This window comes from Diplotaxodon limnothrissa, linkage group LG6 (assembly GCF_057381915.1).
Source record: "Diplotaxodon limnothrissa isolate DT_005_m linkage group LG6, D_limnothrissa_male_GT1.1, whole genome shotgun sequence".
Classification (NCBI taxonomy): Eukaryota; Metazoa; Chordata; class Actinopteri; order Cichliformes; family Cichlidae; genus Diplotaxodon; species Diplotaxodon limnothrissa.
In genome coordinates, this window is record NC_140601.1 from 44,343,625 (window position 1) to 44,370,542 (window position 26,918).

At 46.8% G+C, this 26,918-nt stretch overlaps 1 protein-coding gene across 1 annotated transcript; it reads left to right on the plus strand.

Annotated features, from left to right (window-relative positions):
* Nucleotides 1-267: 267 nt before the first annotated feature.
* On the plus strand, nt 268-26,704 carry alg13 (ALG13 UDP-N-acetylglucosaminyltransferase subunit). The gene is made up of 25 exons (XM_085356513.1): nt 268-387; nt 1,040-1,123; nt 1,198-1,248; nt 1,324-1,370; nt 10,085-10,157; nt 10,230-10,311; nt 10,393-10,558; nt 10,715-10,778; nt 11,360-11,477; nt 11,612-11,676; nt 14,047-14,147; nt 14,222-14,307; nt 14,412-14,673; nt 14,885-14,992; nt 15,275-15,422; nt 15,921-16,092; nt 16,244-16,279; nt 16,355-16,410; nt 16,562-16,630; nt 24,266-24,392; nt 24,617-24,736; nt 24,823-24,863; nt 25,369-25,486; nt 25,759-25,866; nt 26,331-26,704. Exons 1-25 carry the CDS (start codon nt 268-270, stop codon nt 26,702-26,704), a joined length of 2,796 nt encoding a protein of 931 aa, XP_085212639.1.
* The last annotated feature ends 214 nt before the right edge of the window (nt 26,705-26,918 follow it).

Here is a 26,918-nt window from a genome sequence, read left to right on the forward strand (position 1 = left end):
CCTCGGCCTGGAAGCCGCTGTCCCCGCGTGAATCTCACTGACACGTCGCTCCGTGTTATAAACACAAGTAAAACATCAGCAACCAGTCACATAATAACACAAACATGACGTTAAACAAAAAGCAGCGCTGGTATTTCCGAGCCCGGGCCGGTCCGCGAAGGCCTCAGCAGCACCGCGAGGCTCCGCGCGCCCATCAGACCTGATTAATCCCACCTGAGCTCGCGGGCTCGCGTTCAGTCCGTGTGCAGGTGACGGAGTGGCGGCGCGATGCAGAAAGGCCTGAAGAAGTACTTCGTGAACATGGACGAGTACCTGTGCAGCCTCGGCCTGTACCGGAAGATGGTGGCACGCGATGCGTCCAGCCTGTTCCGGGCCGTGTCCGAGCAGGTGAGCTGGGTGGCGGGAGGGAGGCGTACCGAGTACAGTTACGGTGTGAGGGAACTTTGTTTAAACTCTGGGTCAAACTGGGCGAGGTCAAAGGTCACAGACGTCAGTGCACACAGTTTCATTCCGCCGCACAAAGCAGGTCTGCGGAGAGTGTGGGCCGAACCAGAACCAGGAGGCAGCGAGCTCATGAGGAGGGACAGCAACACTAACACGTGTCAGTGACCTGTGGACTCCTCAGAGGTTTCACCTGTCCTCAGATGTCTGTGTGAAGCTCCTCCCATCAGCTTCGCTTGTTACTCTGAGTAATCCATTACCTGTGACTCTTACCTCAATGGGAGTGTAGTGGATTACTTTTCTCCTGCAGGAAGAGATTGTCACTCTTGTGTTTTGTTAGAGGTGCAACTTCCTGTTTCCTTCCCGCTGAGGCGTTTGGCAGGTTCCCCAGGAGCGACACACCTGAGCTCACCTGAGCTTTGCTGCTCAGCAGTCTGAGGTTGTCCCTAACTCGTCCCCCTGACTGTTAGTGACGGCTGTTTGTCATCTCGGAGTGGTTTCTGGGTGTGTGCGTCAGCGTGATGGCGACCCGCGAGGCTAACCTCAGAAAAACTGTTCTCGTGTGTGTGTGTGTGTGTGTGTGTGTGTGTGTGTGTAGTTGTATTTCTCTCAGAATTACCATCAGAAGATCCGTCAGGACTGCGCTAACTTCATGAGAGCCAATAGATGCAACTTTGAGCCGGTGAGTTCAGAGTATTCTGAGTATGAGAGAAATACTCAGTTACTTCATTGTGCTGTGTTTTCTGTCCTCTGCAGTTTGTTGAAGGCTCGTTTGAGAAATACCTGGAACGTCTGGAGGATCCAAAGGTGAATATCTCTGACCTTTGACCTTCAGTCAGCTGTTCACCTGCAGGCAGTGTGTTAACCTGTGTGTGTTTTCAGGAGACGGTGGGTCAGGTGGAGATCAAGGCTCTGTCTCAGCTGTACAGGTGAGTGATGCAGGTATGCTGTGTTTTCTTCGATGACCTCAAAGCAGTCACGGCGTGTTTCGAAACCAGCTGACCTGAGGGGTGTGGCTACCAAACCAGAATTTTCCTTTTGTTTCTTTTTTTGTTTTATACCATCCTAAATCACAATACAATTTTATTTATATAACGCCAAATCACAACAAGCAAGCACTTTGGCGACAGTGGGAAGGAAAAACTCCCTTTTAACAGGAAGAAACCTCCGGCAGAACCAGGCTCAGGGAGGGGCGGGGCCATCTGCTGTGATTGGTTGGGGTGAGAGAAGGAAGACAGGATAAAGACATGCTGTGGAAGAGAGACAGAGGTTAATAACAGATATGATTCAATGCAGAGAGGTCTGTTAACACATAGTGAGTGAAGAAGAAACACCCAGTGCATCATGGGAATCCCCGGCAGGCTACACCTGTTGCAGCATAACTAAGGGAGGAGTTTGAAGCCTGATCTTGAAAGTAGAGATAGTGTCTGTCTCCTGAATCCAAACTGGAAGCTGGTTCCACAGAAGAGGGGCCTGAAAACTGAAGGCTCTGCCTCCCATTCTACTTTTAAGATAAGATAACCTTAATTTCCCACGTGTGGGACTAATATGTTTTGTTACAGCAGAAAGTGGACAGTGCAAAGTTATATAGCAAAAATTAGAGAACACTGGAATAGAATAAGATACTGTACACAACTGTACAGAATAAAATAGAATAAAATATACAATAGGATAAAAATAGAATACAAATGCTATATACAACTGAGTAAAAATACAGCAGGTACAGCCTGCTCTGCCCTTTCCTGTAGAGGGTGTCTGAGTTATGAGTCCAGTCCAGTCTGTTGTTCAGATGAACACCAAGGTACCTGTAGCTGTCCACAGCCTCGATGTCCATACCTTGGATGTTCAGTGGTTGCAGTGGAGGATGCTTGTGCCTGTGGAAGTCTACCACCAGTTCCTTGGTTTTACTGGTGTTGATCTGGAGGTAGTTCAGCTGGCACCAGTCCACAAAGTCTTGAGTCAGTCCTCTATACTCCTTGTCGTCCCCATCAGTGATGAGGCCGACTATTGCAGAGTCATCAGAGAACTTCTGCAGGAAGCACTGGGTGGAATTGTGGGGGAAGTCTGCAGTGTAGATGGTGAAGAGGAACGGAGCCAGAACCGTTCCCCGTGGGGCCCCCGTACTGCAGACGACCCTGCCCGACACACAGCCCTGAGTCCTCACATACTGTGGTCGGTCGGTGAGGTAGTCCAGGATCCAGGTAGTGAGGTGATGGTCCACTCCAGAGTTCTCCAGCTTGTTCTTTAGAACCGAGGGAAGAATAGTGTTGAAGGCACTGGAGAAATCAAAGAACATGATTCTCACAGTGCTTCCAGCGGTCTCCAGGTGAGCGAGGGAACGATGCATGAGGTGAATGACGGCATCATCCGCTCCAATGCCAGGCTGGTAGGCAAACTGAAGTGGGTCCAGTGATGAGCTTATTAGGCGCCGAAGCTGAGCCAGGACCAACCGCTCCAGGGTCTTCATCAGGTGGGATGTGAGAGCCTCCAGCCTGTAGCTGTTGAGGTCCTTGGGGCGTGAAGTCTTTGGCACTGGTACAACACAGGTTTTCCAGAGCTGTGGGACTCTTCCCAACCTCAGGCTCAGGTTGAAGAGGTGCTCCATCACCCCACACAGTTGGTCTGCGCAGGACCTGACGACCCTCGAGCTGATGCCATCTGGGCCCGCTGCCTTCTTGGCTTTAATCCTCCTCAGTTCCCCCCTAACCTGGGTGGTTGAGAGAGACAGGCTGGAGCCTTGTGTTGAGTGTGTATTGGATGCTGTTGTTGGGGGTGGGGGGGAGTGAGCAGGGTGAATAGAGGAGGTGTGAAGTGTCTGAGGTGGAACAGCAGCAGTGGGGGTGGGTGAGTCTGCAGCCGATGTTGCAGACTGCCTCATGGCTGAGTCAAATCTGTTGAAGAAATGATTCAGTTCATTTGCCCACCTCACATCCCTCCCAGGCAGAGAGTTCTGCTGTTTGTGGCCCGAGATGGTTCTGAGGCCTCTCCAGACTTCACCAACGTTGTTTTGTTGAAGCTGGTTCTCCATCTTCTGCCTGTAGCTCTCCTTCCCATTCCTTATCAGTCCCCTCAGCTCTCTCTGCACCCTTTTCAACTCCTCTTTGTCCCTGGATTTGAAGGCCCTCCTCTTCTGCTTAAGGACGGCTTTCATTTCTGCGGTAATCCACAGTTTGTTGTTGGAGAAACTCCGCACAGTCCTGTTGGGTGCGGCGTTATCCACACAGAAGTTAATATAGTCAGTAATGCAGGTCACAAGGCTGTCGATGTCCTCTCCGTGGTCGTCACAGGTCACCTCCCACACAGTAGATTTAAAACAGTCCTTAAGAGCCTCCTCGCTCTCCTCCGTCCATCTCTGGACTGTGGTGGTGGCTCCCTGCGCACTAAGGGCTCATACACAGGGACAAGGAGCACCAGGTTGTGATTAGGGGTGGGTTTTGATAATCGATTCATCGATTAAAATCGACGAGCTGATTCTGATGTTTCGGCGGGTCCGCGCTTTGTGTTTACGTCCTTTTTGCGCTGATTCTAGAGCTGTTAGTTTTATCTCTCAGTATATTTCAAGAACAGTTTCCCGTTTAAAAATCTGTTTTCTTCATTATTCGCTTGCTTGTTACGCACAAGGCTGCCGTTGTTCACAGCCTGTCGGCCGCTGTTTTTTTCCCTTTTACCTACTTCCGAAGAGAAAACCTCATTTCTGCCGTTCAACAGGTTACTGAACAAATTTAAACTTTCTAAAATTATGCAAAATGCAAAACGCTGTGTCTCTAATAAAACCGCTGTAACTCAGAGGTAATGTTCATATGTTGATTAATGGTTTTCTTTCGTTTTTGATCTACTGCAGAATATTTTTTATAAAATCCCAGGCCAGGAAAATCTCCTTCATGTTTTTCTGTTTTATCTTCAGCTACTTTGACACAAAGGCCTCTGCTGTGATGCTCACACCTTTGATAAAGTCTTGCGAGTGTCAGCTTCCTTTATATAGATACAAAAATATGTTAATGTACAGATCTGAATTATAATATTTCTGACTGTCTGAGGCAAAATTTCCCAGATTCGAATCGAATCGATTCGATTCGGGACCTTGTAAATCGGAATCAAATCGATTCTAGAAATCAGTGACGATACCCAGCCCTAATTGTGATCAGAAACCTTTAAATACTCTAGGAACAACAAGTAGACCTGCAGTGTGAGAGCGAAGCGCTCTAATAGGGTGATATGGTACTACAAGTGTAAGAGCCAAAGTCAATGTTTATGTTTTTCCTTTTTGTTTTGGTGGCACAGGTGTATAGTTTTACCTGCGTCTCAGGTGATGGTATGTGGGTGTGGTCACAGTCTATTTACCTGATGTCGGTGTTCGCAGCAGGTGTGTTGGGTGAGTGGTTTGTGGGCAAACTTTTCTGTTGACCGTCATTTTTTGGCACACCAGTTAATCCATGCGCTAGTTGTAAATTGATTGAAAGCGCAAATGTTTGTTTTTGTTTTGTTCTTAAAATAAATGCGCAAAGTACAAGTACGACTCATTATGGATTATTGGAGGCGCGTCACAGGGACACAACCAACTCAGCCGGCCGCGGCTTTATTTACGGATGAAAGTCGCAACAACAAGGTTATTAAGATAAGATGGAGCCTGATTATTTAAGACCTTGTATGTGAGGAGCAGGATTTTGAATTCTGGATTTAACAGGAAGCCAAAACAGGAGAAATCTGCTCCAAATGACTCCAAGGTTCCTCACAGTGTTACTGGAGGCCAAGGTAATGCCATCCAGAGGAAGAATCTGCTTAGAGACCATATTTCTAAGATTTTCAGGGCCGAGTACAATAACCTCAGTTTGATCTGAATTAAGAAGCAGAAAGTTAGCGGCCATCCAGGTCTTTATGTCTTTAAGACATTCCTGCAGTTTAACTCATTGGTGTGTGTTATCTGGCTTCATGGACAGATAGAGCTGGGTGTCATCAGCATAGCAGTGTAAATGTATGCTATGTCTTCTAATGATGCTGCCTAAGGGAAGCATGTATAATGTAAACAGAATTGGTCCTAGCACTGAACCCTGTGGAACTCCATAATTAACCTCAGTGTGTGAAGAGGACTCTCCATTTACATGCACAAACTGGAGTCTATTAGATAGATATGATACAAACCACTGCAGCGCAGTACCTGTAATACCTACAGCCTGGTTGGAGATTGGCCTGTAGTTAGCAAAGAGCTGTGTGAACAGATGACTTTTACTCAGAAAGATCAATTGGAGAAAAAGAGTCTAAATGAACATCAATGGTACTAAGAGTAGCTGTAGATAATATTACATCTGTGGGATGATTATGGTAGTTGCTCAATAGCTATTCAGGTTGCAGGTTCATCATCTCTCAGATTATTTACCGTTGTGTTATCATCATCATCATCATCTCCTACGTCGTTGATCGGAGCAGACGACACTCACAGGGATCATTCTGTGTAGGGCTGCTCAATTAATCGAATTTTAATCACGATTACGATCTGGGCTTTCAACGATCATTAAAAATGACTGAGCCGATTATTAGCCCCTCCCTCATTTATCCGCGACACCTCAAAGGCCGGTCCGTGAAAATATTGTCGGGCATAAACCGGTCCGTGGCGCAAAAATGGTTGGAGACCGCTAATTAAGAGGAAGCTCGGAAAGCTAAGCAGAAGTTATTTGGAGAGGAGAGTGACTGCTGTTGGTTGAAAAGAGAGGTTAAAAAAAACTTCAGTGGTGTTGCACACTATTTTATATTATTTTTTAAAGTCATTGTTAACCCTTTAAAGCCGGTCAGAGCAGCACGCTCCGTTTTGTGTAACTATTTTTAAATCCCTGTAGAACCTGAACCGTGTAAGCTAGCGCAATAATTTGTTTTGCATATGAAACCGGAGGAGTTGTACTTACATCTTATGCCATCAGCTTGTCCTCGGTCACGGTTTCCTTCCACATAAAGCTTTGCAAAAATTGCATTAAAAGCGCTTGCAGGAACAAAAACATAATATTACAGAAACAGGCTTTGCCAATCCGATCAGCTGTTCGTAACACTTCCCACAGTGAAACAGACGTCAGCGCGAACTATCACATGTCCGCCATTTCCTCCCCGAAACCGGAAGTGACGTCATTTTCGCGGAAATTGTAGTTTTTTTTAATGGTAGGCCTTAAAAGCCTATACTGGTCATGTTTGACTTTTCTGAATAGTTTCTGGGATGCTTAGAACTCAGATTGCACTGCTGGAAATAGTTTATTTTGATGCACCTGCTGTTTTCTTTGCAAATTTGCATCATAGGATTGTTTTTTGTTTTTCCTGCAGTATATAAAAATTGCTGTATCTCCAAAATAAAACTATGAAGACACTCAAAATAAATTTCCTGTTGTTGTAAACTATTTTTGCAACTTTATTGTATTTAAAGTTTTGAGGGATAAACCTCTTAAATTTCTCCAAGTAGAAATATATGTAAACAAAACAAAAGCGATTTTCAATTTTTTTGTAGTTTATTGCACTTTTTTGCAATTAATGTAGTTACTATGGACTTAATGCAGACATATTATTAAAATATGGGCTATAACAGTTGTATAGCAACTTGAAATGCTCCCACAAATGGCACTACAGACTGTAAAAATATAATATAAGCTCTGGCAGACTTGGTTCTATAGTAGGTCTTAAAGGGTTAAATAAATATCGTCAAATAATCGAGATCTCAATTTCAGTGAAAATAATCGTGATTATCATTTTTGCCATAATCGAGCAGCCCTAATTCTGTGTAGTAGAAGAGTCACATGACCTGTGAAACGCCTGTTTTTACTGAAGCAGAGTTCATATTCAGCGTGGGGATCCCGTTATCTCTGACTCGAGTGCTAAGATTTGTTGATGGAGCTAAAGCAGAGAAACGGCTAACACGTATTGAACTTTGTCCGTAGCCACAACCCTTAGGTGATTCACTCCGAGGGGTGGAGCTTCACACTGTAAAGAGGTTTAGATTGGTTTAAACTGTTTTGCGCTTCATGATGTTTAAATTAAAGCATTTGAAACACACTTGACCATCTCTGCTTCTCAGTGAGGAGGTGCAGGTGAAAAGTGAACATGTTATAGACGTGTGAGGAAAAACCTGCTTAAACAGGACTGGGGATTGGCACTAAGGGGCCACTGTAGGGGGCGCTGTGCAGGGCAAACACATTTACTGCTGGCAGTAATAGGAACATATCCAGGGTTGCAGATAAGTGGTCCGCAGGTGTGCATTTGTTGTCAAAATAAAAAACACGCACCAGATAAGAAGTTGCAACGCGCGTCCATAAGATTCTCTGGAGGAGGACAGACATTTGTTTAGAACTAGGTGTCGAAGAAGCAAGCCGCTTTGGTGTTCCTCCACCTCCAAAGAAATGTCAGGAGTCCGAACCGCAAAAGAAGCGCGTATTCTCGGAAGGGTGGTTGCAGGAGGTGAGCTGGCTTCAAACCAATGGTGAACACACAGAAAGGAGGTGGAGGAAAAATAAAAATGCAATCAACCATCAAATACTTTGCGAGCAACTTAAAATGTACAATAATACACTAAGGAACTCAAGAAATTCATACTTTGCCAAAATAATCAGTAATAACAAAAATAATCCCAAGGTCCTCTTTTCCACCATAGATCATTTATTTAACCCTGATTTTAACAGCTCCCAAAGAACCCCCACAGACTCGCTCTGTGAGCAGTTTGCAGACCACTTCAGGGGAAACGTCAGCGCCATCAGATCTGATGTTTTATCTAATCGCGATATGTTTGTAAACACATCTGATGGCTCGATTGTACCTGAGGAGACACTGGACAGCTTTGTCCTGGTTAATGCTGAGAACCTTCAGAAAGTTTTCTCCACAGTGAGACCCACCACATGTCTTTTAGATCCAATCCCTTCTTCACTCTTTAAAACACTTTATGGATTTTTTGAGGCTGAGCTTTTATACATGATGAACTGCTCTCTTCAGTTGGGTGTCTTCCCTGCTGCCTTTAAAACGGCGGTGGTGAGGCCCCTTCTGAAGAAGAGCAATTTGGACTGTAATGATTTTAATAACTACAGACCTGTATCCAACTCACCATTTTTAAGTAAAATTTTAGAAAAACTTGTTTTTACTCAGATTACTGATTTTCTCAATGACAGATCCTGGAGATATTCCAGTCTGGATTTAGGGTGAACCACAGCACAGAGACGGCTCTCCTAAAGGTTTTAAATGATCTTAGATGTAACTGGGACGCCCAAAAGCTCTCAGTCCTGGTGCTACTGGATCTAAGCGCAGCCTTTGATACAGTAGACCACGCTGTTCTTTTAAAACTGGATTTTATCATCTAAAAAATATAGCCAGAGTCCGCCCTATTCTCTCTCGGGCCAACACGGAGATGCTGATGCATGCTTTTATTACCAGTCGCATTGATTACTGTAATGCCCTGCTCTCTGGTCTTCCTAAGAAGAATATTTCACCTTTACAACTTTTGCAAAACTCTGCAGCTCGTGTGCTGATGAAGACCAGAGGGCGGGCCCACATTACACCGGTTTTAGAATCGCTGCACTGGCTCCCCGTGTGTTTCAGGATCGATTTTAAAGTTCTTTTATTGGTTTTTAAATGTCTTAATGGTCTTGGGCCTTCTTATCTCTCAGATCTGCTTTTACCATATGAACCCTCGCGGACCCTGAGGTCCTCTGGTACTGGCCTTTTGATTGTCCCTAAAGTCAGGACACATACTCACGGAGAGGCAGCTTTTCAGTGGTATGGTCCTCGTCTGTGGAACAGCCTGCCGGAGGAGCTCAGGGCCGCAGAGAACGTACATGTTTTTAAGAACAGGCTCAAGACCCACCTTTTTAATTTAGCTTTCACCTAACATTTATTTATTTTATGCTTATTTATTCTATCCTGTTATTCTATTTATATTGTTAATTTAGGTTTTACCTAATATTTATTGATTTTATTCTTATTTGTTTTTTATCTTCTTACTCTATTTATATTTATACTGTATCCCATTCTTATTTATTTTATCTTTTTATTCTGCATATACTCTTATTAGGTCATATCTCCAGTGTTTCCTCAGAGGGGGCTCTCTGCACCGGGGCTGCTGGGGCTCTGTGGGTCCTCTCAGCCTGGCTGGGGGGCTCCTTTGCCTCCCTCCTGCCGTGTGCCCGGCCTGGAAGCTGCGGTCTGTGACCGGCTCCCTGTGATAGTGTTTCCTCACCTGGCTCATGTGTGCCCAGCCCAATTTTACTTTTTATGTGTGTGTGTGTGTGTGTGTGTGTGTGTGTATCCATGATCGTTCATGTTAATGAGAGTGTGGGGAGTGAGTGGTAGGGTGGGCTGCTTTTAACCATGTAAAGCACTTTGTGCTACATTTTTGTATGAAAAGTGCTTTATAAATAAAGACTGATGTGTTGCAGAATGTGCTGTGAAAATCCTGCTCAAGCGGACAAAGACACTGCCTTTTGTATGGACGCAAACGCGCGTTGCAACTTCTTATCTGGTGCGTGTCTTTTATTTTGACAGCAAATGTGCACCTGCGGACCACTTATGTGCACCCGTGAATATGTCAGTATCAGTTTGAGTCTGTGGCGTGATGACATCATAAATGAGGCGTCCCTTATCGCTCTGGTTCAGTACGACTCTGAGTCACATGACTCCATGTGTGCAGGCGCTGCTTCCTGATCTACCGTTACCCGGGGAAACCAGCCACCATCATCTCGGAGGACGACTTTGTGGACAAGGTAAGGTCACGTGACCCTGAGGTCTGTGAGGTAATTGGCTGGTGCTGACTGTCAGTCTTTTGTGTTGCCGAGGTGACGCTGTGCTGCTCCATCAATGGTCACTATGACATTGTTTACCCAAGGAGTTACCCCGCCTCTGCCGCCCTCTGTCAGTGTGAGTGCTGCTATCTGATTGGCCGAACACAGAAAGTCTATAGTTCCTCTGCACTCAGTGTGTGTGTGTGTGTGTGTGTAGCTCTTCTGTATGAGCTGCTTTACACTCAGGTATTTGGCTTTGAGGAGGCGGAGCTCTGCCAGGCCATGGAGGCCTTCAGGGTCGGAGGTCGTCGCTATAGAAACAGTCCATCCATGTGCAGTGATGTTGACCTTGGATATGACACACCTGAGGACCGCGGGCACAGGTAAACACATACACACCTGAGGACGTTGCGGCAGAGCAGCTCTGACCTGGAATCATGGTAACCAGGGCAACGGTGACAGACGAAATCAGAAACTGATGAAGCAGCCATCGTCATGGAAACATCAGAACTGAGGGCCCATTTGTTTGTGCTCTGCAGTGAGGAGGCGGAGCCAGGCGGACCCATCGAGGAGAAACCACGAGCTGTGACGGACGACTCAAAGGTAGGAATGCTGATAGATGCCGATTCGATCGCCCGAGCATTCGTGGATAACAACACTAACAGCAACAAAAGTACCAAAAACTTAAAGAAAAATGAAACTTAAAAAACAACCACAGTGCCGAATCCTCCAGAACGTTCAGAGGAGCCACCAGGGTCTTTAGAAACACGCTCTACTTCCTGCTTCACGCCTGAGGCTCTGCATTGACGACCTCTGCTCTGCAGCTTTTAATGTCTAGTTTCAGCCTGAGTTTGTTCAGAGTCGTAGGACGCCATCAGCAGGACCTGGAACACGTGAACTCGTCATTGGTGAAGTAAGAAAGGTAAAAATGCAAAGAGCCAAATGATGCCAGAAGAATCCGTGACGTGCAAGTCAGTGGCATCCAATCATAACTGTTGAATTTCACTCATTAAACTGGAGCTCCGCCTTCTTGGATGATCTGTTGGTACAGTAACCTCACAGCAGCCATATTATTGGTCAGGTGAAGCTAGCAGTCAGCAAACATGGAAGTTTATGGGACTGACTCACTGCTGCCTCTGCTGGACATCAGGAACTGCAGCTGATGTAATGTTTTTGTTGTTCAGCCTCCTGCAGAAGCTCCGCCTCCCTCCAGACTGTCTCTGCCCTACAAGGTGATGAAGTCTCTGGACGGGGACGTTTACAGAAACCTGGAGTTCGATGTGTGGCAGGACACCTGCAAAGGTAACGCAGGTTTAACTAATCCAGACCAGCGTCAGGATAAAGTAATGCTGGTGAACTGAAGCTGGACACTGTACAACTGACAGCTGTGTAATCTGATTACTTCCTGTGACGGTCTAATCTGATCACTGTGACAGAGATGCAGAAGACGGACTACATGGTGTTTGCAGGGAGGCAGTACTTCCTGGGAGACAAGTGTCAGGTAAGAAGACTGTATTACTGAAAACTTTATAACGCGGATGTGAACAAGGTTCAGACACAGAGGTCAGAGTTCATTCACACCAAACCGCCTCAGGCTCTGACCTCACAGCCGGCAGGTTATCTAGATGCTACAGGATACAAAGGGAGAGTGCCCAGTGATGCTTAATAAGGCTGGCGCTGTTTATGACATGGTGAATTATTATTATTTTTATTCTGATTTATATCGATGTGCAGAGACGGACGTCCTCGTCAAAGCTCTGTCAACATTTTACATGACAAGAAAAAAAGGAACCGCTCTCTGACCTTTGACCTCACCTGCAATAAAATAATCCACCAGTGCATCTAGGCTCACTCTCCTTTACAAACTCTTGACACTTCCTGTATTCCTTTCAAATTAAAAGCTGTCAGCATTTCACTACACAGGAGAACTTCACTTCTAAAAGAGGCTTTTATGCTGAAACATTTGGAGGAAGTAGTTTTGGAGAATGTAATTATCAAGCACGTAAACATCAAGGGGACTCTGGGTTTCGTGACCTGGGGCCCGTTCTTCGTACCTCGCTTACTACATCCAAGATCAAATGACACATCCAAGACCAAACCATCGCGCTAACCGTGAGCTCGCTAATCCGGTTCTCCGAACACACCTGTTGTTGACGATTAGTACAGCTGGATGAAGTAATGTGAGATCACTGGGTGTCGTAAAAGGGGCTACGCATCGATAGTAGAAACATTGATCGGCAACCCGCTGATTGGTCGGCAAAAATGTCGAAGGAGCGCGCTCGGTATTTTCCAGCAGCAGAGCAAGAACTCTTCATTGAGGGATTTCAGGAGTTTCAGAGTTTAATTAAAACACAAGGGAACACTGCAAAGGCTGCAAAAGCAAGGAGAGAGGGCTGGCAGAAAGTTGCTGACAAATCAAACTCGTAAGTGATTTAATAATAACAATAATAATAATAATAATAATAATAATAATGGAGTGGGTTCATATAGCGCTTTCCAAGGCACCCAAAGCGCTTTACAATGCCACTATTCATTCACTCTCACATTCACACACTGGTGGAGGCAGCTACAGGTGTAGCCACAGCTGCCCTGGGGCAGACTGACAGAAGCCAGGCTGCCATATCGCGCCATCGGCCCCTCTGGCCAACACCAGTAGGCGGTAGGGTAGATCTATCATATGACACGATATTATCCAATATTATATTACATTATATTATATTACATTATGTTATATTATATCCCCTTTCACATTAGAGCCACAACAGGACCCACTAGAACATGGGAACAAGTAAAAGTGAAATATAAGAATATTCTACAGAATGGTAATATTTATCACTTGTATTGCTTTGAGTCTCTTGGAAAGAGACCCTGGAATACTCTGTTTGTTCATAACAGCAACCAAGAAAAGGGCAGAGCAAAAAAAGACAGGTGGTGGTCCTGCACCCCCTCGTCAACAAGTTGGTTAAGTAAATAATACCCTCACGGGAAAATCGATATCTCTCTATGAGCACACTGTCGCGCTGAGCTAAAGGATCCTGTCTGTCCCGCAATATACGCTGAATTCTGTAAACTCTCCTTATCAATCTTGCACCTTCCGCAATGGGCTGCTCGCGTATACGGACAGGACATGGCTGCGACAGGCTTCCCAAATCCACCTTCGCTTTTATAGCCGTGGTCTCTCATCTTGATTACATGAAGTAATTTACTATTACTACTCTAAAATATGACTTACATCTGTAATAATCACATACATGTGATAGAATGTTAATAGTACATTTCCCTTTTTTTAGGAAATGACCTGTATGTATCTGTGTGACATCAATAAAAGGATCAAGTGCTGCATTATCTTTAGTTACATTGATAATATTTATTTATGGTGAAACAGTGGTGGAATATCGCTGTTGCTTTCATATAAATGAAGCGGACATACCTGCGTGGCCGCGATCTAATCCTGTTTACATAAAGTAAACCTGCTCCCGAGCAGGTTTACGCTTACGGCTCTGTTGCTATGACAGCAAGTCCCGGATGAGCTTCGGGGAACCGAACGATCCAGGATCACGCGAAATCGTCAACAATCTAATCCAGCTAACCTACTTAGCGAGGTACGAAGAACGGGCCCCTGAGGCGTCTCGGTATGCGTGTTGTGAGTTTTTGGTGAGGTCACTACAGCGAGGGGTCAGAGGTCAAACTTTAATCAGCTGTTCAGACACGGAAAGCACTGAAAAACAGTTACTGTCTGTGGTTACTGGCTGTAACTCTTATGAATGAAGCTCCAAAAACATTTGTGGTACTATAAGATAGGTGGCATTTTATTTTTGGCTCCACCCCCTAGCCACCATGTTTGTGACATCAGGAATGAAACTTGTTTCAGGTGCGTCTGGAGCCGAAGGGCAAGTACTACAACGCCTTCATCCAGGAAGTGGGAACGCACTCATCCGCCGTCACGGTGTTCATCGAGGAACTGGGCGAGAAGTAACACACACACACACGGCAGGATCACGTCCATCAGTGCCGCTGTGACATCACTCACGTGTCTTTCCTCACAGACACCTGGTCCCTCTGACGGACCTCAAACCCGTGAATCCGGTTCCCGCCTGGAATGTGGCTGCGCCCTCCAGAAAAGGAGACCTCGGTGCTTCTTTTTTTTTTTTCCCCATCCACTCCCTGTTTTGTTTTATCCTTTTCCTGTGTTACTCACCTGACTTCCTGTACGGTCTCTTCCTGTCTCTCCCTCAGACCCGGACTCTCGTGGTCAGCGGCATCACCGCCATCGCTACTTCAGGAAATCTCGTGGGATGAAGGGAACAGAGCTGCTAATCCCACCTCCTCCTTCCTATGGAGGCCCCGCCCCCTCGAGTCTGCCGCCTCGCTTCCAACCGGCGGGCCACCCCCGCCCACCCCCTCCTCCATCACCTGGAGCTATGACCTATGACCCCTATGCCCCCCCTCACCATCACCATCCCCCCCCAGCCCGAACACCACGCTACGGAGCCTCAAGGTGAGACTTTACCTGAGATGCACCTGTGCAGTTTGACTCACAGACACAAATGTTTTAAATGCACTTTTCTAAAGGTGGGACCCGCCCCCTTAGTTTCCTGATCGATGTCAGTGGCTCCGACCATCGGTAAAAAATATCATGTTAATGAGGTGTGTGTGTGTGTGTGTGTGTGTGTGTGTGTGTGTGCACGCGCGCAAATGTTTCTGGTCAGAAGCTCCACCCGTTTCCTGAACCGTCACCTGATTGGTACTCAGCTGACCTATTACCATCCTGGTCGCAGGTATTATCAGGACTACGAGAGCTTCACCTTCAGGTCCCGGTAAACGCACGACACGCCGACACGCCAACACGCACGACACGCCAACACGCACGACACGCCAACACGCACGACACGCCAACACGCACGACACGCCAACACGCACGACACTGATGTAACCACCAGGAATGACCGGTCAGCTGATCTCTGAAGCAGCTCCTGTTTTTAAAATGAATCGAGTCATGTGACATGAGGTGCTGTAATCGCAGACAAAGTCACTCTGGCCTGAAAGAGGATGTGATGTCAGTCGGTGGGTTTTTATTTTCTCCTCCGTGGTTTTTTCAGGCGCAGTCGGCGTCAGCTGGCAGCGGCTCTGAACAAAGAGTGTCAGTTTGGTTTTCCCGAGGCGGTGGAGGAGCCGGCCGATCTGGACGCAGCCATCTCGTACTACCAGCTCGATGGCGCCGGCGACGGCGTCTTCCCTCCGCTGCCAGTGAGTATGTGCTGGGAAAAATCCTCCGATGATGGCGGCGCGTGTGTGCACGGAGCGCTGAGGCAGGTGGGAGGGGCCGTGTGCTTCACGTGGTTTATGGTAAACACGTTTAAATGATGGTTACTCAAAAACCAGATTCTACATTACTGAGGACAGGTGAGGTAAGCAGCGACATCACATCTTTAAGAGTGTCCCAGATATTTGTCCTCTGAGACGTCAGACTCCATTTTATTGTGTGTGAGCTGAGATGAGTGACTGAGGTTTTTTCCACTTCCACGTGACCACAGCTATCGCCCCCTCTAGGCCATTAACAAGAATGCAGTTTTAAACTCCTACAAACATGTCTATCTTTTATATACAGCCTTTTCTTGGTTGTTGCTGGCAGCCAATAGAAAGGGCCCTTGAGTGAGGCGACTGATGATTGGTCACAGACTTGTTGTCGAAGAAGAAGACTCAGGTGTAACATTTTCAGGTCACATTTTACTGTTTCCTATGCAGGGCCCCACTGTGGCTCCTCCCCCCTCCATTGGTGCCCCAGCCCCTCCCTCTGGCTCCTCCTATAGAGTTCAGAGAGGCTCTGGGCCCCTCTCCCCTGCCCCCCCACCCAGAAACACTCCCGTGTGCTCGTCAGAGGAGGAGCAGGAGGACATAAGCACAGTGGAGGACCAGGGTGAGGACGCCACTGCTCACTTCAGATTTTCACTTCCTTCCCCTTAGTAACCTTTCACAGTAAAAGTCTAATGAGAGGTTTTTACTGTGAAAACTCATCAGAAACTGACTTTAAGTGTGTGTGTGTGTGTGTGTGTGTCTCCCGCATGCAGCCGAGTACACGGAGGACTTCATCTACAGTTCACAGGGTGAGTAACGTGATCCCGCTGTGACACGCCTCCCTGCAGCAGCCATGTTGGTGACTCCGTCTCACACTATTTCAGATCAGAGTTTCCAGACCTCCGGAGTTTACAGCGCCACTGAGACCTCCACCAATCAGGTAAGAGCTGACCTCTGTCTCCTGTTAGTGTGATGCAGGTCAGCATAATGTTGCACATACAAACAGGTTTGAAATTCGCACGTGTGAAGAGGTCATGTGATCAGTGACCCCATGAAGCTGTAATCAGTCTGTTTTTATTTTATTTTGAAAGGATGAGCAGGAAGGAGGCGTGGCTGACTCTCCCACGAGATCAGACGTGAACTTCAGCTACAGCCAGCAGGTACGTCCCGCAGCGTAGCTTGAAGGTGACATCATCGCGTGTGTGACAGCAGTGCCAGGGTAGCTCAGTGGTTGGCGCTGCTGCCTCGCAGTCTGAGCGTCTCGTTTCAGACCCGGGAAAGTTCAACTTCCTGCTTCAGACTTCAGGAGAATATCGTTGCGACCGCGCCATAGACTGCAGCTGCCATCTCTGCTCCGCCTCGTCTCGGTGGGCGGCGACAAGCTGGACAGAGAACGGCTCTAAACATTGTTCGTCCAATCAAAAACCTGTACAGCAGGCCTAAAGCGCCTGTCCAACGTCATCCTCCAGAGGTCGCAACCTCTGAAGGTGGTGGTGCTTGGACTTTGAGCACTTCCTGTTCCTGTGACGCGCCGAGCTCTCTTCTTCTCTTGGTTTTGGTCTAACGGCAGTCGGGACAAAGTCTGAGTGTGCATTTCCTGTTTTTGTTCAAAAACATAAACACATTCATTCCTTTCTTTCTACATACGGGAACAGGGATATCTGGCGATATCTGCATCTGACTGAAAGGAGTATTCCTTTTTCTCTAACGTCCATCACACTTTTTCTAGGATAGACTACTTGACTAGTATTGCATGTGCCTGTGAATACCGTGCCATAGTTATATCAGACCACGCCCCTTTAATTCTGACTGGCTATGCCTGACTTACCTAGAACAGACAGGAGTTGGCGTTTTAACCCCACACTACTATCTGATAATACCTTTCTGGAATTTATAAATAACCAAATTAAGCTCTTTTTAGACGCCAATCTTTCCCCAAATATTTCTAGCCTTTTAGTTTGGGACTCAATGAAGGCCTATCCCCGAGGGCAGATCATTTCATATACAGCTAATGTAAAGAGGGTAAACTTCAAAGAAAGGCAAGAATTAGCCGATAAAATAAAACACTTGGACCATCACTATGCATACAATAAGGACTCTGAGGTTTACAAGAAACATATTGAACTCCAAACCAAATTTGAACTTCTTTCAACTCATGCCGTGGAGTAGAACTATTTATTTGCTGTGCTGGAAAGATATGGGTTCGGTCCCAACTTCATCTCATGGATCAAGTGCCTATACTTGTCCCCTGTTGCGTCTGTTTGCACTAATAGCCAGAAATCAAAACCATTCAAACTCAAACGTGGCACACGTCAGGACTGTCCCCTTAGCCTGTTGTTATTTGATCTAGCTACTGAACCTTTAGCAATGCTTTTTCGAAGCAGTAAACTTGTCCAGGGCATACAAAGAGGTCAAACTGAACAGTCTCTCTCTATGCTGACGATTTATTGCTTTTTATCTCAAATGCACATGCTTCCCTAACGTCTATATTGTCTCTACTCATGCGTTTCAGTCAAGTCTGTGGTTATAAATTAAATCTGTCCAAGAGCGAACTTTGTCTATCAAATGAAGAAGCGTTTCCAATAGATTTGTCGGGTTTCCCCTTTAAAGTGGTCAAGGAGCAGTTCACCTACCTGGTATTACAATTACAAGAAAGTATAAACAACTTCTCAAAGCCGACTTTTTTACACTATTGAAGAATGTCAAACAAAGCCTTCAACAGTGGTCACCCCTGAACACAACTGTGGTCGGACGAATTAATTCAATTAAAATGAATATCCTTCCTAAATTCTTACACTTCAAATCAAAATGTATTTATAGAGCACATATTAAAACAACAGTGTTGACCATAGTGCTTCACAGTCAGTGAAAACACGAGACAATTAAAACAAACAATAAAACAGGACAACAAACAATAGGTAACAACACAACAAGCTAAAACAGCCAACGAGTTAGAATCAAAGGCCAAAGTAAAAAGATAAGTTTTAAGACGTGATTTAAACGACTGGATCGACTCGGCAGTACGAACATGAACAGGGAGGTTATTCCAGAGTCTGGGTGCCACGGATGCAAAGGCCCGGTCACCGCTCGACTTCATTCGAGACCTAGGTTGTGCAAGGAGCCTGTGATTGGACGATCTAAGTGCTCTGTTGGGATTGTGTAAGTGGAGGAGTTCAGAGAGATAGCTGGGCGCTAAATTATTCTGAATTTTAAAAGTGAACAAAAGAATTTTAAAATCTATGCGATATTTGACAGGGAGCCAATGTAATTTGCTTAAATTGGAGTTATGCGTTCATAGATTCTCGTACCTGTTAAAAGACGCGCAGCTGCATTTTGAATTAACTGAAGCCGGTAAAGAGAAGAGTGTTGGAGGCCCGAGTAGAGGCAGTTACAGTAGTCCAGTCTGGATGTGATAAATGCGTGGACAAGCTTTTCAAGGTCCTTTAAAGGAAGTAATGGCTTTGCTTTGGATATCTGACGCAACTGGCAAAAGCTGTTTTTACCACAGTGGAGACGTGTTTCTGAAGTTTAAAAGGGCCCTCCAGGAACACTCAGAGGTTCCTTACAGTGAGCGAGAGATGGCTAGCAAGAGGGCCAAGGGCATCAGCTAACCGGTCTAGCAGAGTGTGACTACCAAAGACTATGATTTCGGTCTTATTTTCGCTCAATGTAAGAAAATTATGTGATAACCAAAATTTAACTTCATGCAAACAGTTGAACAGAGGTTGCAAAGAAGCAGACACATCGGATTTCAGAGGTGAATAAATCTGGATATCATCGGCATAACGGTGAAAGGAGATGTTGTATTTACTAAAAATTAATCCCAACATGTACAAAGAGCAGGACCGAGCACGGACCCTCGAGGCACACCACAGTAAATAGGGGCAGAAGCCGAGGAGTGTTGCCCCATAGCAACAGAGAACGACCTCTCTGAGAGGTAGGATTTAAACCAAGTTAAACCGTACCTTTGAGACCAACTTATTTCAATCTTTACCAGTCTTCATCCCCAAGTCTTTCTTTACAACTCTAGACTCTCCTGGAATCTCCTCTTATATTTGGAAGGGTAAACGACCTGGAGTAGCTAAGGTGCATTTACAGAAACCTAAGATTGAAGGGGGTCTGGCACTCCCCAACTTCCGCTTTTACTATTGGGCTGCCAACATTCGGTCCCTGACCTACTGGTTCCAGTCTGGGGAGGGTGTGGGCCCCACCAGCTGGCTGGCAATGGAATCAGGCTCAACTCAGGGAATTTTCTCTTGCCTTCTTTCTGGGTTCTTCTCTTCCTTCATCCATTGACAACTTTACATCTAATCCAATAATTCGGCACTCCCTCAGGGTTTGGGCGCAGTTCAGGAGACATTTCTGTTTCTAGTGCGCATGCGCCAACCAGCGTGCAGCCTGTTACAGTCGCTCCTGCTTTTCTCTTAGTTTAGCTCTTTTTTTCTTACGTATTCTTTTTTTTTCTGACTTGTATTTTCCTCCGTTTTCTATCTCTTACTCAATCATGTGGATTGAGAGAGCTTTTGTTCTTCTGGTGGCCGTGGAACTGTTACTTTTATCATGGAACGGGACCGCGGCACATCTCCTACACGCACGGACTGTTTACTCCAGAGATCAGCTGATCGCCCTGATGCCGGCCGGCTCGCTGGCCAGGCCCGCAGAAGTGCCCGCAGAAGTACCAGCTGAAATTTGGAGGAAAACACATCGGGGATGCAGAGGTCAAGGACAGAAGAGAAGAAAAAAGGTGACGGTGAGACAGCGGAGGCTCGAAGCGAGGAGGAGGTTTAAACCGTGTCTGCCGTCTATCGTGATGGGAAATGTGCGATCGTTGGCAAGTAAAATCGACGAGCTCTCAGCACTGGTACGGAGTCAGAGGGAGTACCGAGAGTGTAGCCTGATGTGTTTCACCGAATCATGGCTGCACCAGGTCATTCCCGATGAGAATGCTTCCGTGGAAGGCTTCCACACTGTTCGGGCGGACAGGGACAGCATCGCTAGCGGTAAGCGTAAAGGAGGTGGGCTTGCTGTTTTAGTTAACAACCGGTGGTGTAACCCTGCCAACATAACAATCAAAGAAAGGATTTGTTGCCCGGACACTGAACTGTGTGCTGTTGGACTCAGGCCGTATTATTTACCCAGGGAATTCTCTCACGTCATCTTGGTGGCTGTTTATGTTCCCCCCTCTGCTAACCCCACAGCTGCATGTGACACTATCCACTCTGCCATAGCTCGGCTACAGACTCAGCACCCGAGTGCCTTTATTGTGATCTCGGGTGACTTCAACCATGTATCACTGGACAATACACTACCAACATTCAAACAATATGTGGACTGTCCCACCAGGGGAGAGAAAACTTTAGACTTACTGTATGCTAACGTCAAGGATGCATACAGCTCCTCCTCCCTCCCCCCACTTGGTAGGTCAGATCATAACCTGATTCACCTCACCCCCCGCTATGTGCCAATTGTGAGGAGGGAACCTGTGACCACCAGGACTGTTAGGAGGTGGTCAGAGGAGGCAATAGCGGAACTACAGGGCTGTTTCGAGGTGACCGACTGGGAAACACTCTGTGAGCCTCACGCCGAGGACATCAATGGGCTTACTGAGTGTATCACAGACTACATAACTTTCTGCACCGACTGCATTGTTCCAGCTCAGACTGTTCATTGTTACCCAAATAACAAGCCGTGGGTGACTAAGGACATCAAAGCCCTCCTCAACAACAAGAAGAGGGCTTTCAGAGGGGGCAACAAAGAGGAGGTGAGGAAGGTCCAGGTGTTACTAAAGGACAAGATCAGAGAGGCTAAGGACAATTACAGGAGGAAGCTGGAGTGGAAACTCCAGCAGAACAGCATGAGAGAGGTGTGGAGGGGCATGAAGACCATCACTGGATTCAGGCCAACCAACAGCAGGGGAGCTGAGGGAGGTGAGAATAGAGCCGACGAGTTGAATCTGTTTTTCAATAGATTCGACACCACAGTGTCTGCTCCCACCCCCACAACCTCACCTGCAGTCAGCCTGGAATCCAGAGCCACACCACTGTGCCAGCCTCTCTCTTCACATGTTGCCTCCTGTGAGATTCCTGACACCCCTCCCCCACCCATCACCTTCACTCAATACCAGGTTGAGATGCAAATGAGGAGACTTCACTCAGGCAAGTCTGCTGGACCAGACGGAGTGAGTCCCCTCGTCCTCAAGGCCTGTGCCCCCCAGCTGTGTGGAGTCTTTCATAAACTGTTTATGCTGAGTCTGAGTCTGCAGAGGGTCCCGGTGATGTGGAAGACATCATGCCTCGTCCCTGTACCAAAGACGCCTCGTCCCAGTGGCCCCCAGGATTATAGGCCCGTGGCACTGACCTCCCACATCATGAAGACCCTGGAAAGGCTCATCCTGGACCAGCTGCGACCCATAGTAAGACCACATCTGGATCCCCTTCAGTTCGCTTATCAGCCTCGTCTCGGAACAGAGGACGCCATCATCTACCTGCTCAATCGTGTCTACACCCATCTGGACCAGCCGGCGAGCACTGTGAGGGTCATGTTTTTTGACTTTTCCAGTGCTTTCAACACCATCAGGCCGACCCTCCTGGGTGATAAGTTAGCAGCGATGCAGGTGGATGCTTCTCTGGTGTCCTGGATTGTTGATTACCTGACAGGAAGACCACAATATGTACGTCTCCCACAGTGTGTGTCTGACAAGGTGATTAGCAACACAGGGGCACCACAGGGGACTGTCCTCTCCCCCTTCCTCTTCACCCTCTACACCACAGACTTCAGCCACTGCACAGAGACCTGCCATCTTCAGAAGTTTTCTGATGACTCTGCGGTGGTTGGATGCATCAGCAGGGATGATGAGACAGAGTACCGGGCTGTGGTCGACTCCTTTGTCACGTGGTGTGAGCAGAATCATCTGCAGCTCAACGTGGCAAAGACCAAGGAACTGATCGTGGACTTCAGGAAGACCAGGAAACACTTGACCCCTGTTTCAATCCAGGGGGTCAGTGTGGACATTGTGGAGGACTATAAATACCTTGGAGTACACATTGACAATAAACTGGACTGGGCTAAAAACACCACAGCACTTTACAGGAAGGGCCAGAGTCGTCTCTATTTTTTGAGGCGACTGAGGTCCTTCAACATCTGCCAGAAAATGCTGAGGATTTTCTATGAGTCTGTGGTGGCCAGTGCGATCCTCTATGCTGTTGCATGCTGGGGGAGCAGGCTGAGGGTCGCAGATGCCAACAGACTTAATAAACTGATCCGTAAGGCCAGCAATGTTGTGGGGATGGAGCTGGACTCCCTCAAGGTGGTGTCGGAGAGGCGGATGCTGTCCAAGATAAAGACAATGTTGGATAACACCTCCCACCCACTCCATGACATGTTGGTCAGTCACAGGAGCTCGTTCAGTGAGAGACTGAGATTACCGAAAAGCACCACTGAACGACACAGGAAATCATTCCTGCCTGTGGCCATCTCCCTGTACAACGCATCCACTTAACACACTGTTTGCTGCTATAGCTACACATGTTTCTTTTCCAAATATTTATTTATAAGTGACTTATGTATGTATGTATGTATATATATGTATATATTGTACTATTCTTAGTTAGCGTATTGTCTGTCTTGTCTTAATGTTGGTTTAAAATGGAGCACTGTAACAAAAAATAATTTCCCCCAGGGATCAATAAAGTATTCTGATTCTGATTCTGATTTCAATCTTAATTATTTTTCACTTAAAAGCCCCATCCTTTCAAACCACCTATTCCTCCCCCAGCTTTGGACAACTTGTTCCAGGTCTGGTTTAGAGCAGGTATTATTTACTTTAAAGGTCTCTTTATACACAATAAACTATCATCATTCGATCAGCTGGCAGGAAAATACATCTTCCCAAAACTCACTTTTTTAGATAGATTTTACAAAGCAGACATTTTTTGCAATCCCACCTCTCAAATTTTCCAGAAGCTCCAGCTGCTAACTTACTGGACGAGCTCCTTAATTTGCAACTATCAGGCAAAGCTGTAATGTCTCGCATCTATAATAAACTGTGCAGTGTAACCCCAGCTCCCATTCTCAAGTCCATGAGGTGGACTTGAGAGGTGGAAGGCCGCTGCCCCGCCCTCCCATGTTCGGTGGCTTGCTGATCTCATGTCATGTCTCAGTCTGGAAAAGATCCACTGCTCCATCCAGAACCAAAAGGGCACATTCGATAAAATTTGGGGTCTCTTTCTGGAAAACTTCTCTAAACTTCAACTTACGGATGTTCCAGCTGACTAACGGATTTGCTTCTCCATAGTGGTCTGATGTCTGTCTGTTAATGGGAATGTGAAGCTCAGTGATGTTGCAGCTAACTTCTGTGTGGTTCTTGTGGACAGGGTTAGTTAATATCATAATCCCTCTGGCTTTGGTTATCTTGTAGTTTTTTTCTTTTCGTTGCTTGTTTGGTAAATAATAAGAGAGGAAAACGATGTTCTAACATGAGAAGTTCTGTTTTGTATTCATTGTAAACAGTTTGTTGTCCGTCTTTTCTTTCTTTGTAAACTATATCCATAAATACTCTATAAAAATATTTTGTATTAAAGGGGGAAAAAAGAAAACGCTTGGCGGGTTCTGTGTGTACGAGCAGAATCGCTGTGACTGAAAACAGAAATTGAGATCTTTTGATCACAGAATCCTGATGTGCTGCCCCCTGTGGCTGCCTGCAGAGCTGCAGGTGTTCGCTCACTGCTGTGTGTGTGTGTGTGTGTGTGTGTGTGTGTGTGTGTGTGTGTGTGTGTGTGTGTGTGTTTATTTTTCAGGTAGTGAAGCCGCTGTCAGTCATCTGCTCGTCTCCATCTTCCGCTTCCTCCTCACCCTCCTCTTCCTCATCACGGCTACCAGCAGCTGCTCACCTGCCGTCAGCCACACACGCGCAGACACGCTCAGGTAAGCAAACACTGCCCACCTCAGTTACTTCTCTCAGAGCTCTGCCCTGTTTAAGGCCCGAACCCGCTTTAATTGGCTCTGATTGGCTGCACCTCTAAAACAGGAAGTCTGAATATCAGGGGGAGGGACTTCTGTCACCTCTGAGAGCTTTAGCTGACACGAAGTCTTTCAGTCTCATTGGTTCTCAGTAGGTTGCCATACACTAACACGTTTTCTGGTTCCAGTTGCCATGGCGATCCCAGCTGCTTCTTCCTGGTTGGTTAATGAGTTGGGTGAGCCGCTCTGCACTGTGGTAGCCCCGCCCCCTTATTCATATGACCCTAATGGAAGTGATTTACCAAGAGGTCAGAAGTCAAAAGCTTGTGTTTACAGTTTGTATCCATATGGATCAGTTTGATTTATGTGTGTGTGTGTGTGTGTGTGTGTGTAGACTGCAGAGTCCTCCAGTATTACTTCAATTTGGGCGTCCAGGTAAGAGACACCTGAACAGTAAACAGCAGTCTTTGAAGCGGCGCTGACAGGTGAAGGTGAGACGCCTGAATGAACTCACGGAGCATCACAGAATGTTGATTCTGTTCTGGACGTTTTCAGTGGGAGAAACCTTTCGTTATCATCCAGGTGATCCTTCAGTCTCAGCTGACTGCAGGTTTCCGACCTATAAACAGGACATAATGACTGAAACTAGCTCAGCTCCTCCACTGGCAAATCTGTTTTAGCAGCAGAAGTCTGAGTGCACCTGAGTCACTTGCAGGTGTGGTAAACATCTTCCAAGGACACTCTGATCACCTGGGTCCTGTGGAGGTCATGTGACTGGTGTTCCTCTCCTTTAACCTGTGGCTGCCGTTTCAAAGAGACACACGTTTCCTTCAGGTTCTTTGAATGTTTATAGATGATTCTGCAGGTGTTTCAGGTTCAGGTGATGACATGATGCTGTGAATTTGTCATGTGACCGTCATGTGACCATCTGTCTCCTCAGTGGTACCATCAGAGCTGCTGGCAGCAACAGCAGCAGGTGTATCCCGCCTCCTCACCTGAGACTGCCTACCCCTACCAGCCCTACACGCCCTACCTGGGCCAGGAGCCCCCTCTGCACGGTAAGAGTGATCGGTTCCAGCAGGTGGTGCTGCACTTCCTCCACCTGTATACAAAAGATGCAAGTTTCATCTTTTAGCTGAGCCTTCACTTCCGTAGCAAAGCCTTTCACAATAAAACAGTGCGATCAGGTAGGCGGCAACTGTGGGGAACACATGACTAACAGGAAGATGTGTGCAGTGATGTCATTACAGCATGGATGGTCCCTCAGGTGTTTTAATTTAAGCTCCACCCCCTTTACTGTGACTTGATCTGTCCCATCTTCCGTCCCCAGCTGCCTCCCAGCCGTTCTCTGAGACTGGGCGGATCTCCCATCAGCCCGCCAGCTCCTACCCAGAATCCTCCAGGTCTGCAGATGGACAGACAGAGGGACACAACGGCGGTCAGTACTAGTGACACACCTTTACCTTTGGAGTGCACACGCTGCCAAAACAGGAAGTGTTTGTCAATAAAACAGTGTAGAAGTGCCGGAGGTCAGCAGGTCTGTTGGTGAAGCTTTACAGCTGCATAACGGTGAGAGTGGCGTGATGAGGAGGGAAGGGTGGGGCGAACCCTACACCATCCAGCTGTCACATTCCTGTACCGAATGACTACTGTATTGTTATTAAGGTGAAATTTGACCGGATGAACATAGCAAACAGGCGTGGCAACAGACAGGAAGTGCGATGCAGTAATTCTGGAGTCAGGTGCAGTGTAAATGAAGACAGAAGCACAATGGGCCAATTGCAGGCGCTGTTAGTCATTGGTCAGGTCACATGATTAGTCTGCCTCCACGTTAAAACCCAAATTTTCTGCATTATAAACGAATTTACTTTGAAAATATAAGCATGTGGTTTGTCTCCTCAGGTGTCTCCATGGAAAGCTCCTCCTCCATCAGTCCTACTCCTCCAGGCTCCGCCCCCTCCTCTGCTCTCCTCTACCCAGATCAGTCGCCCCTCCCTCCTCCTCTCCCACTACTCCACCTGCCATATGAAGCTCCAACCCCAAGCACCTACCTGACTACAGCCCCTGCACCTCCTCTTCCACATCCCGCCCACCACCCTCACCACTCTTCCTACCACCCATGCCTCCCTTCCTCTGTCCACTGGGGGCCAATATCGACTGGAGGCCACGCCCCACGACTCTACTGCCCTGCCCCCAACCCTTCTCACGTTGTTGGATACATTGCTGCCCCGTCCCCTCACCACACAGCCACACACTACATCCCACCCACTATGTAACGTGCATATTAGCTCAAGGCTAAAACCCCTTTTGTTTTGAATTAGTGGTAACATTATTATGAACACTTTTCCTGCAGCAAGACTTTCAAAATTAAAGTTAGGATTTAAAGGTAAATATTGGCTGGATGTTAATGGATGTTGCTGTTGGTTAAAATTCATGTTGTGACAGCCAATATGAGGTGGTGGGTGTGACCAGTCCCTATTTGTGGAGGGA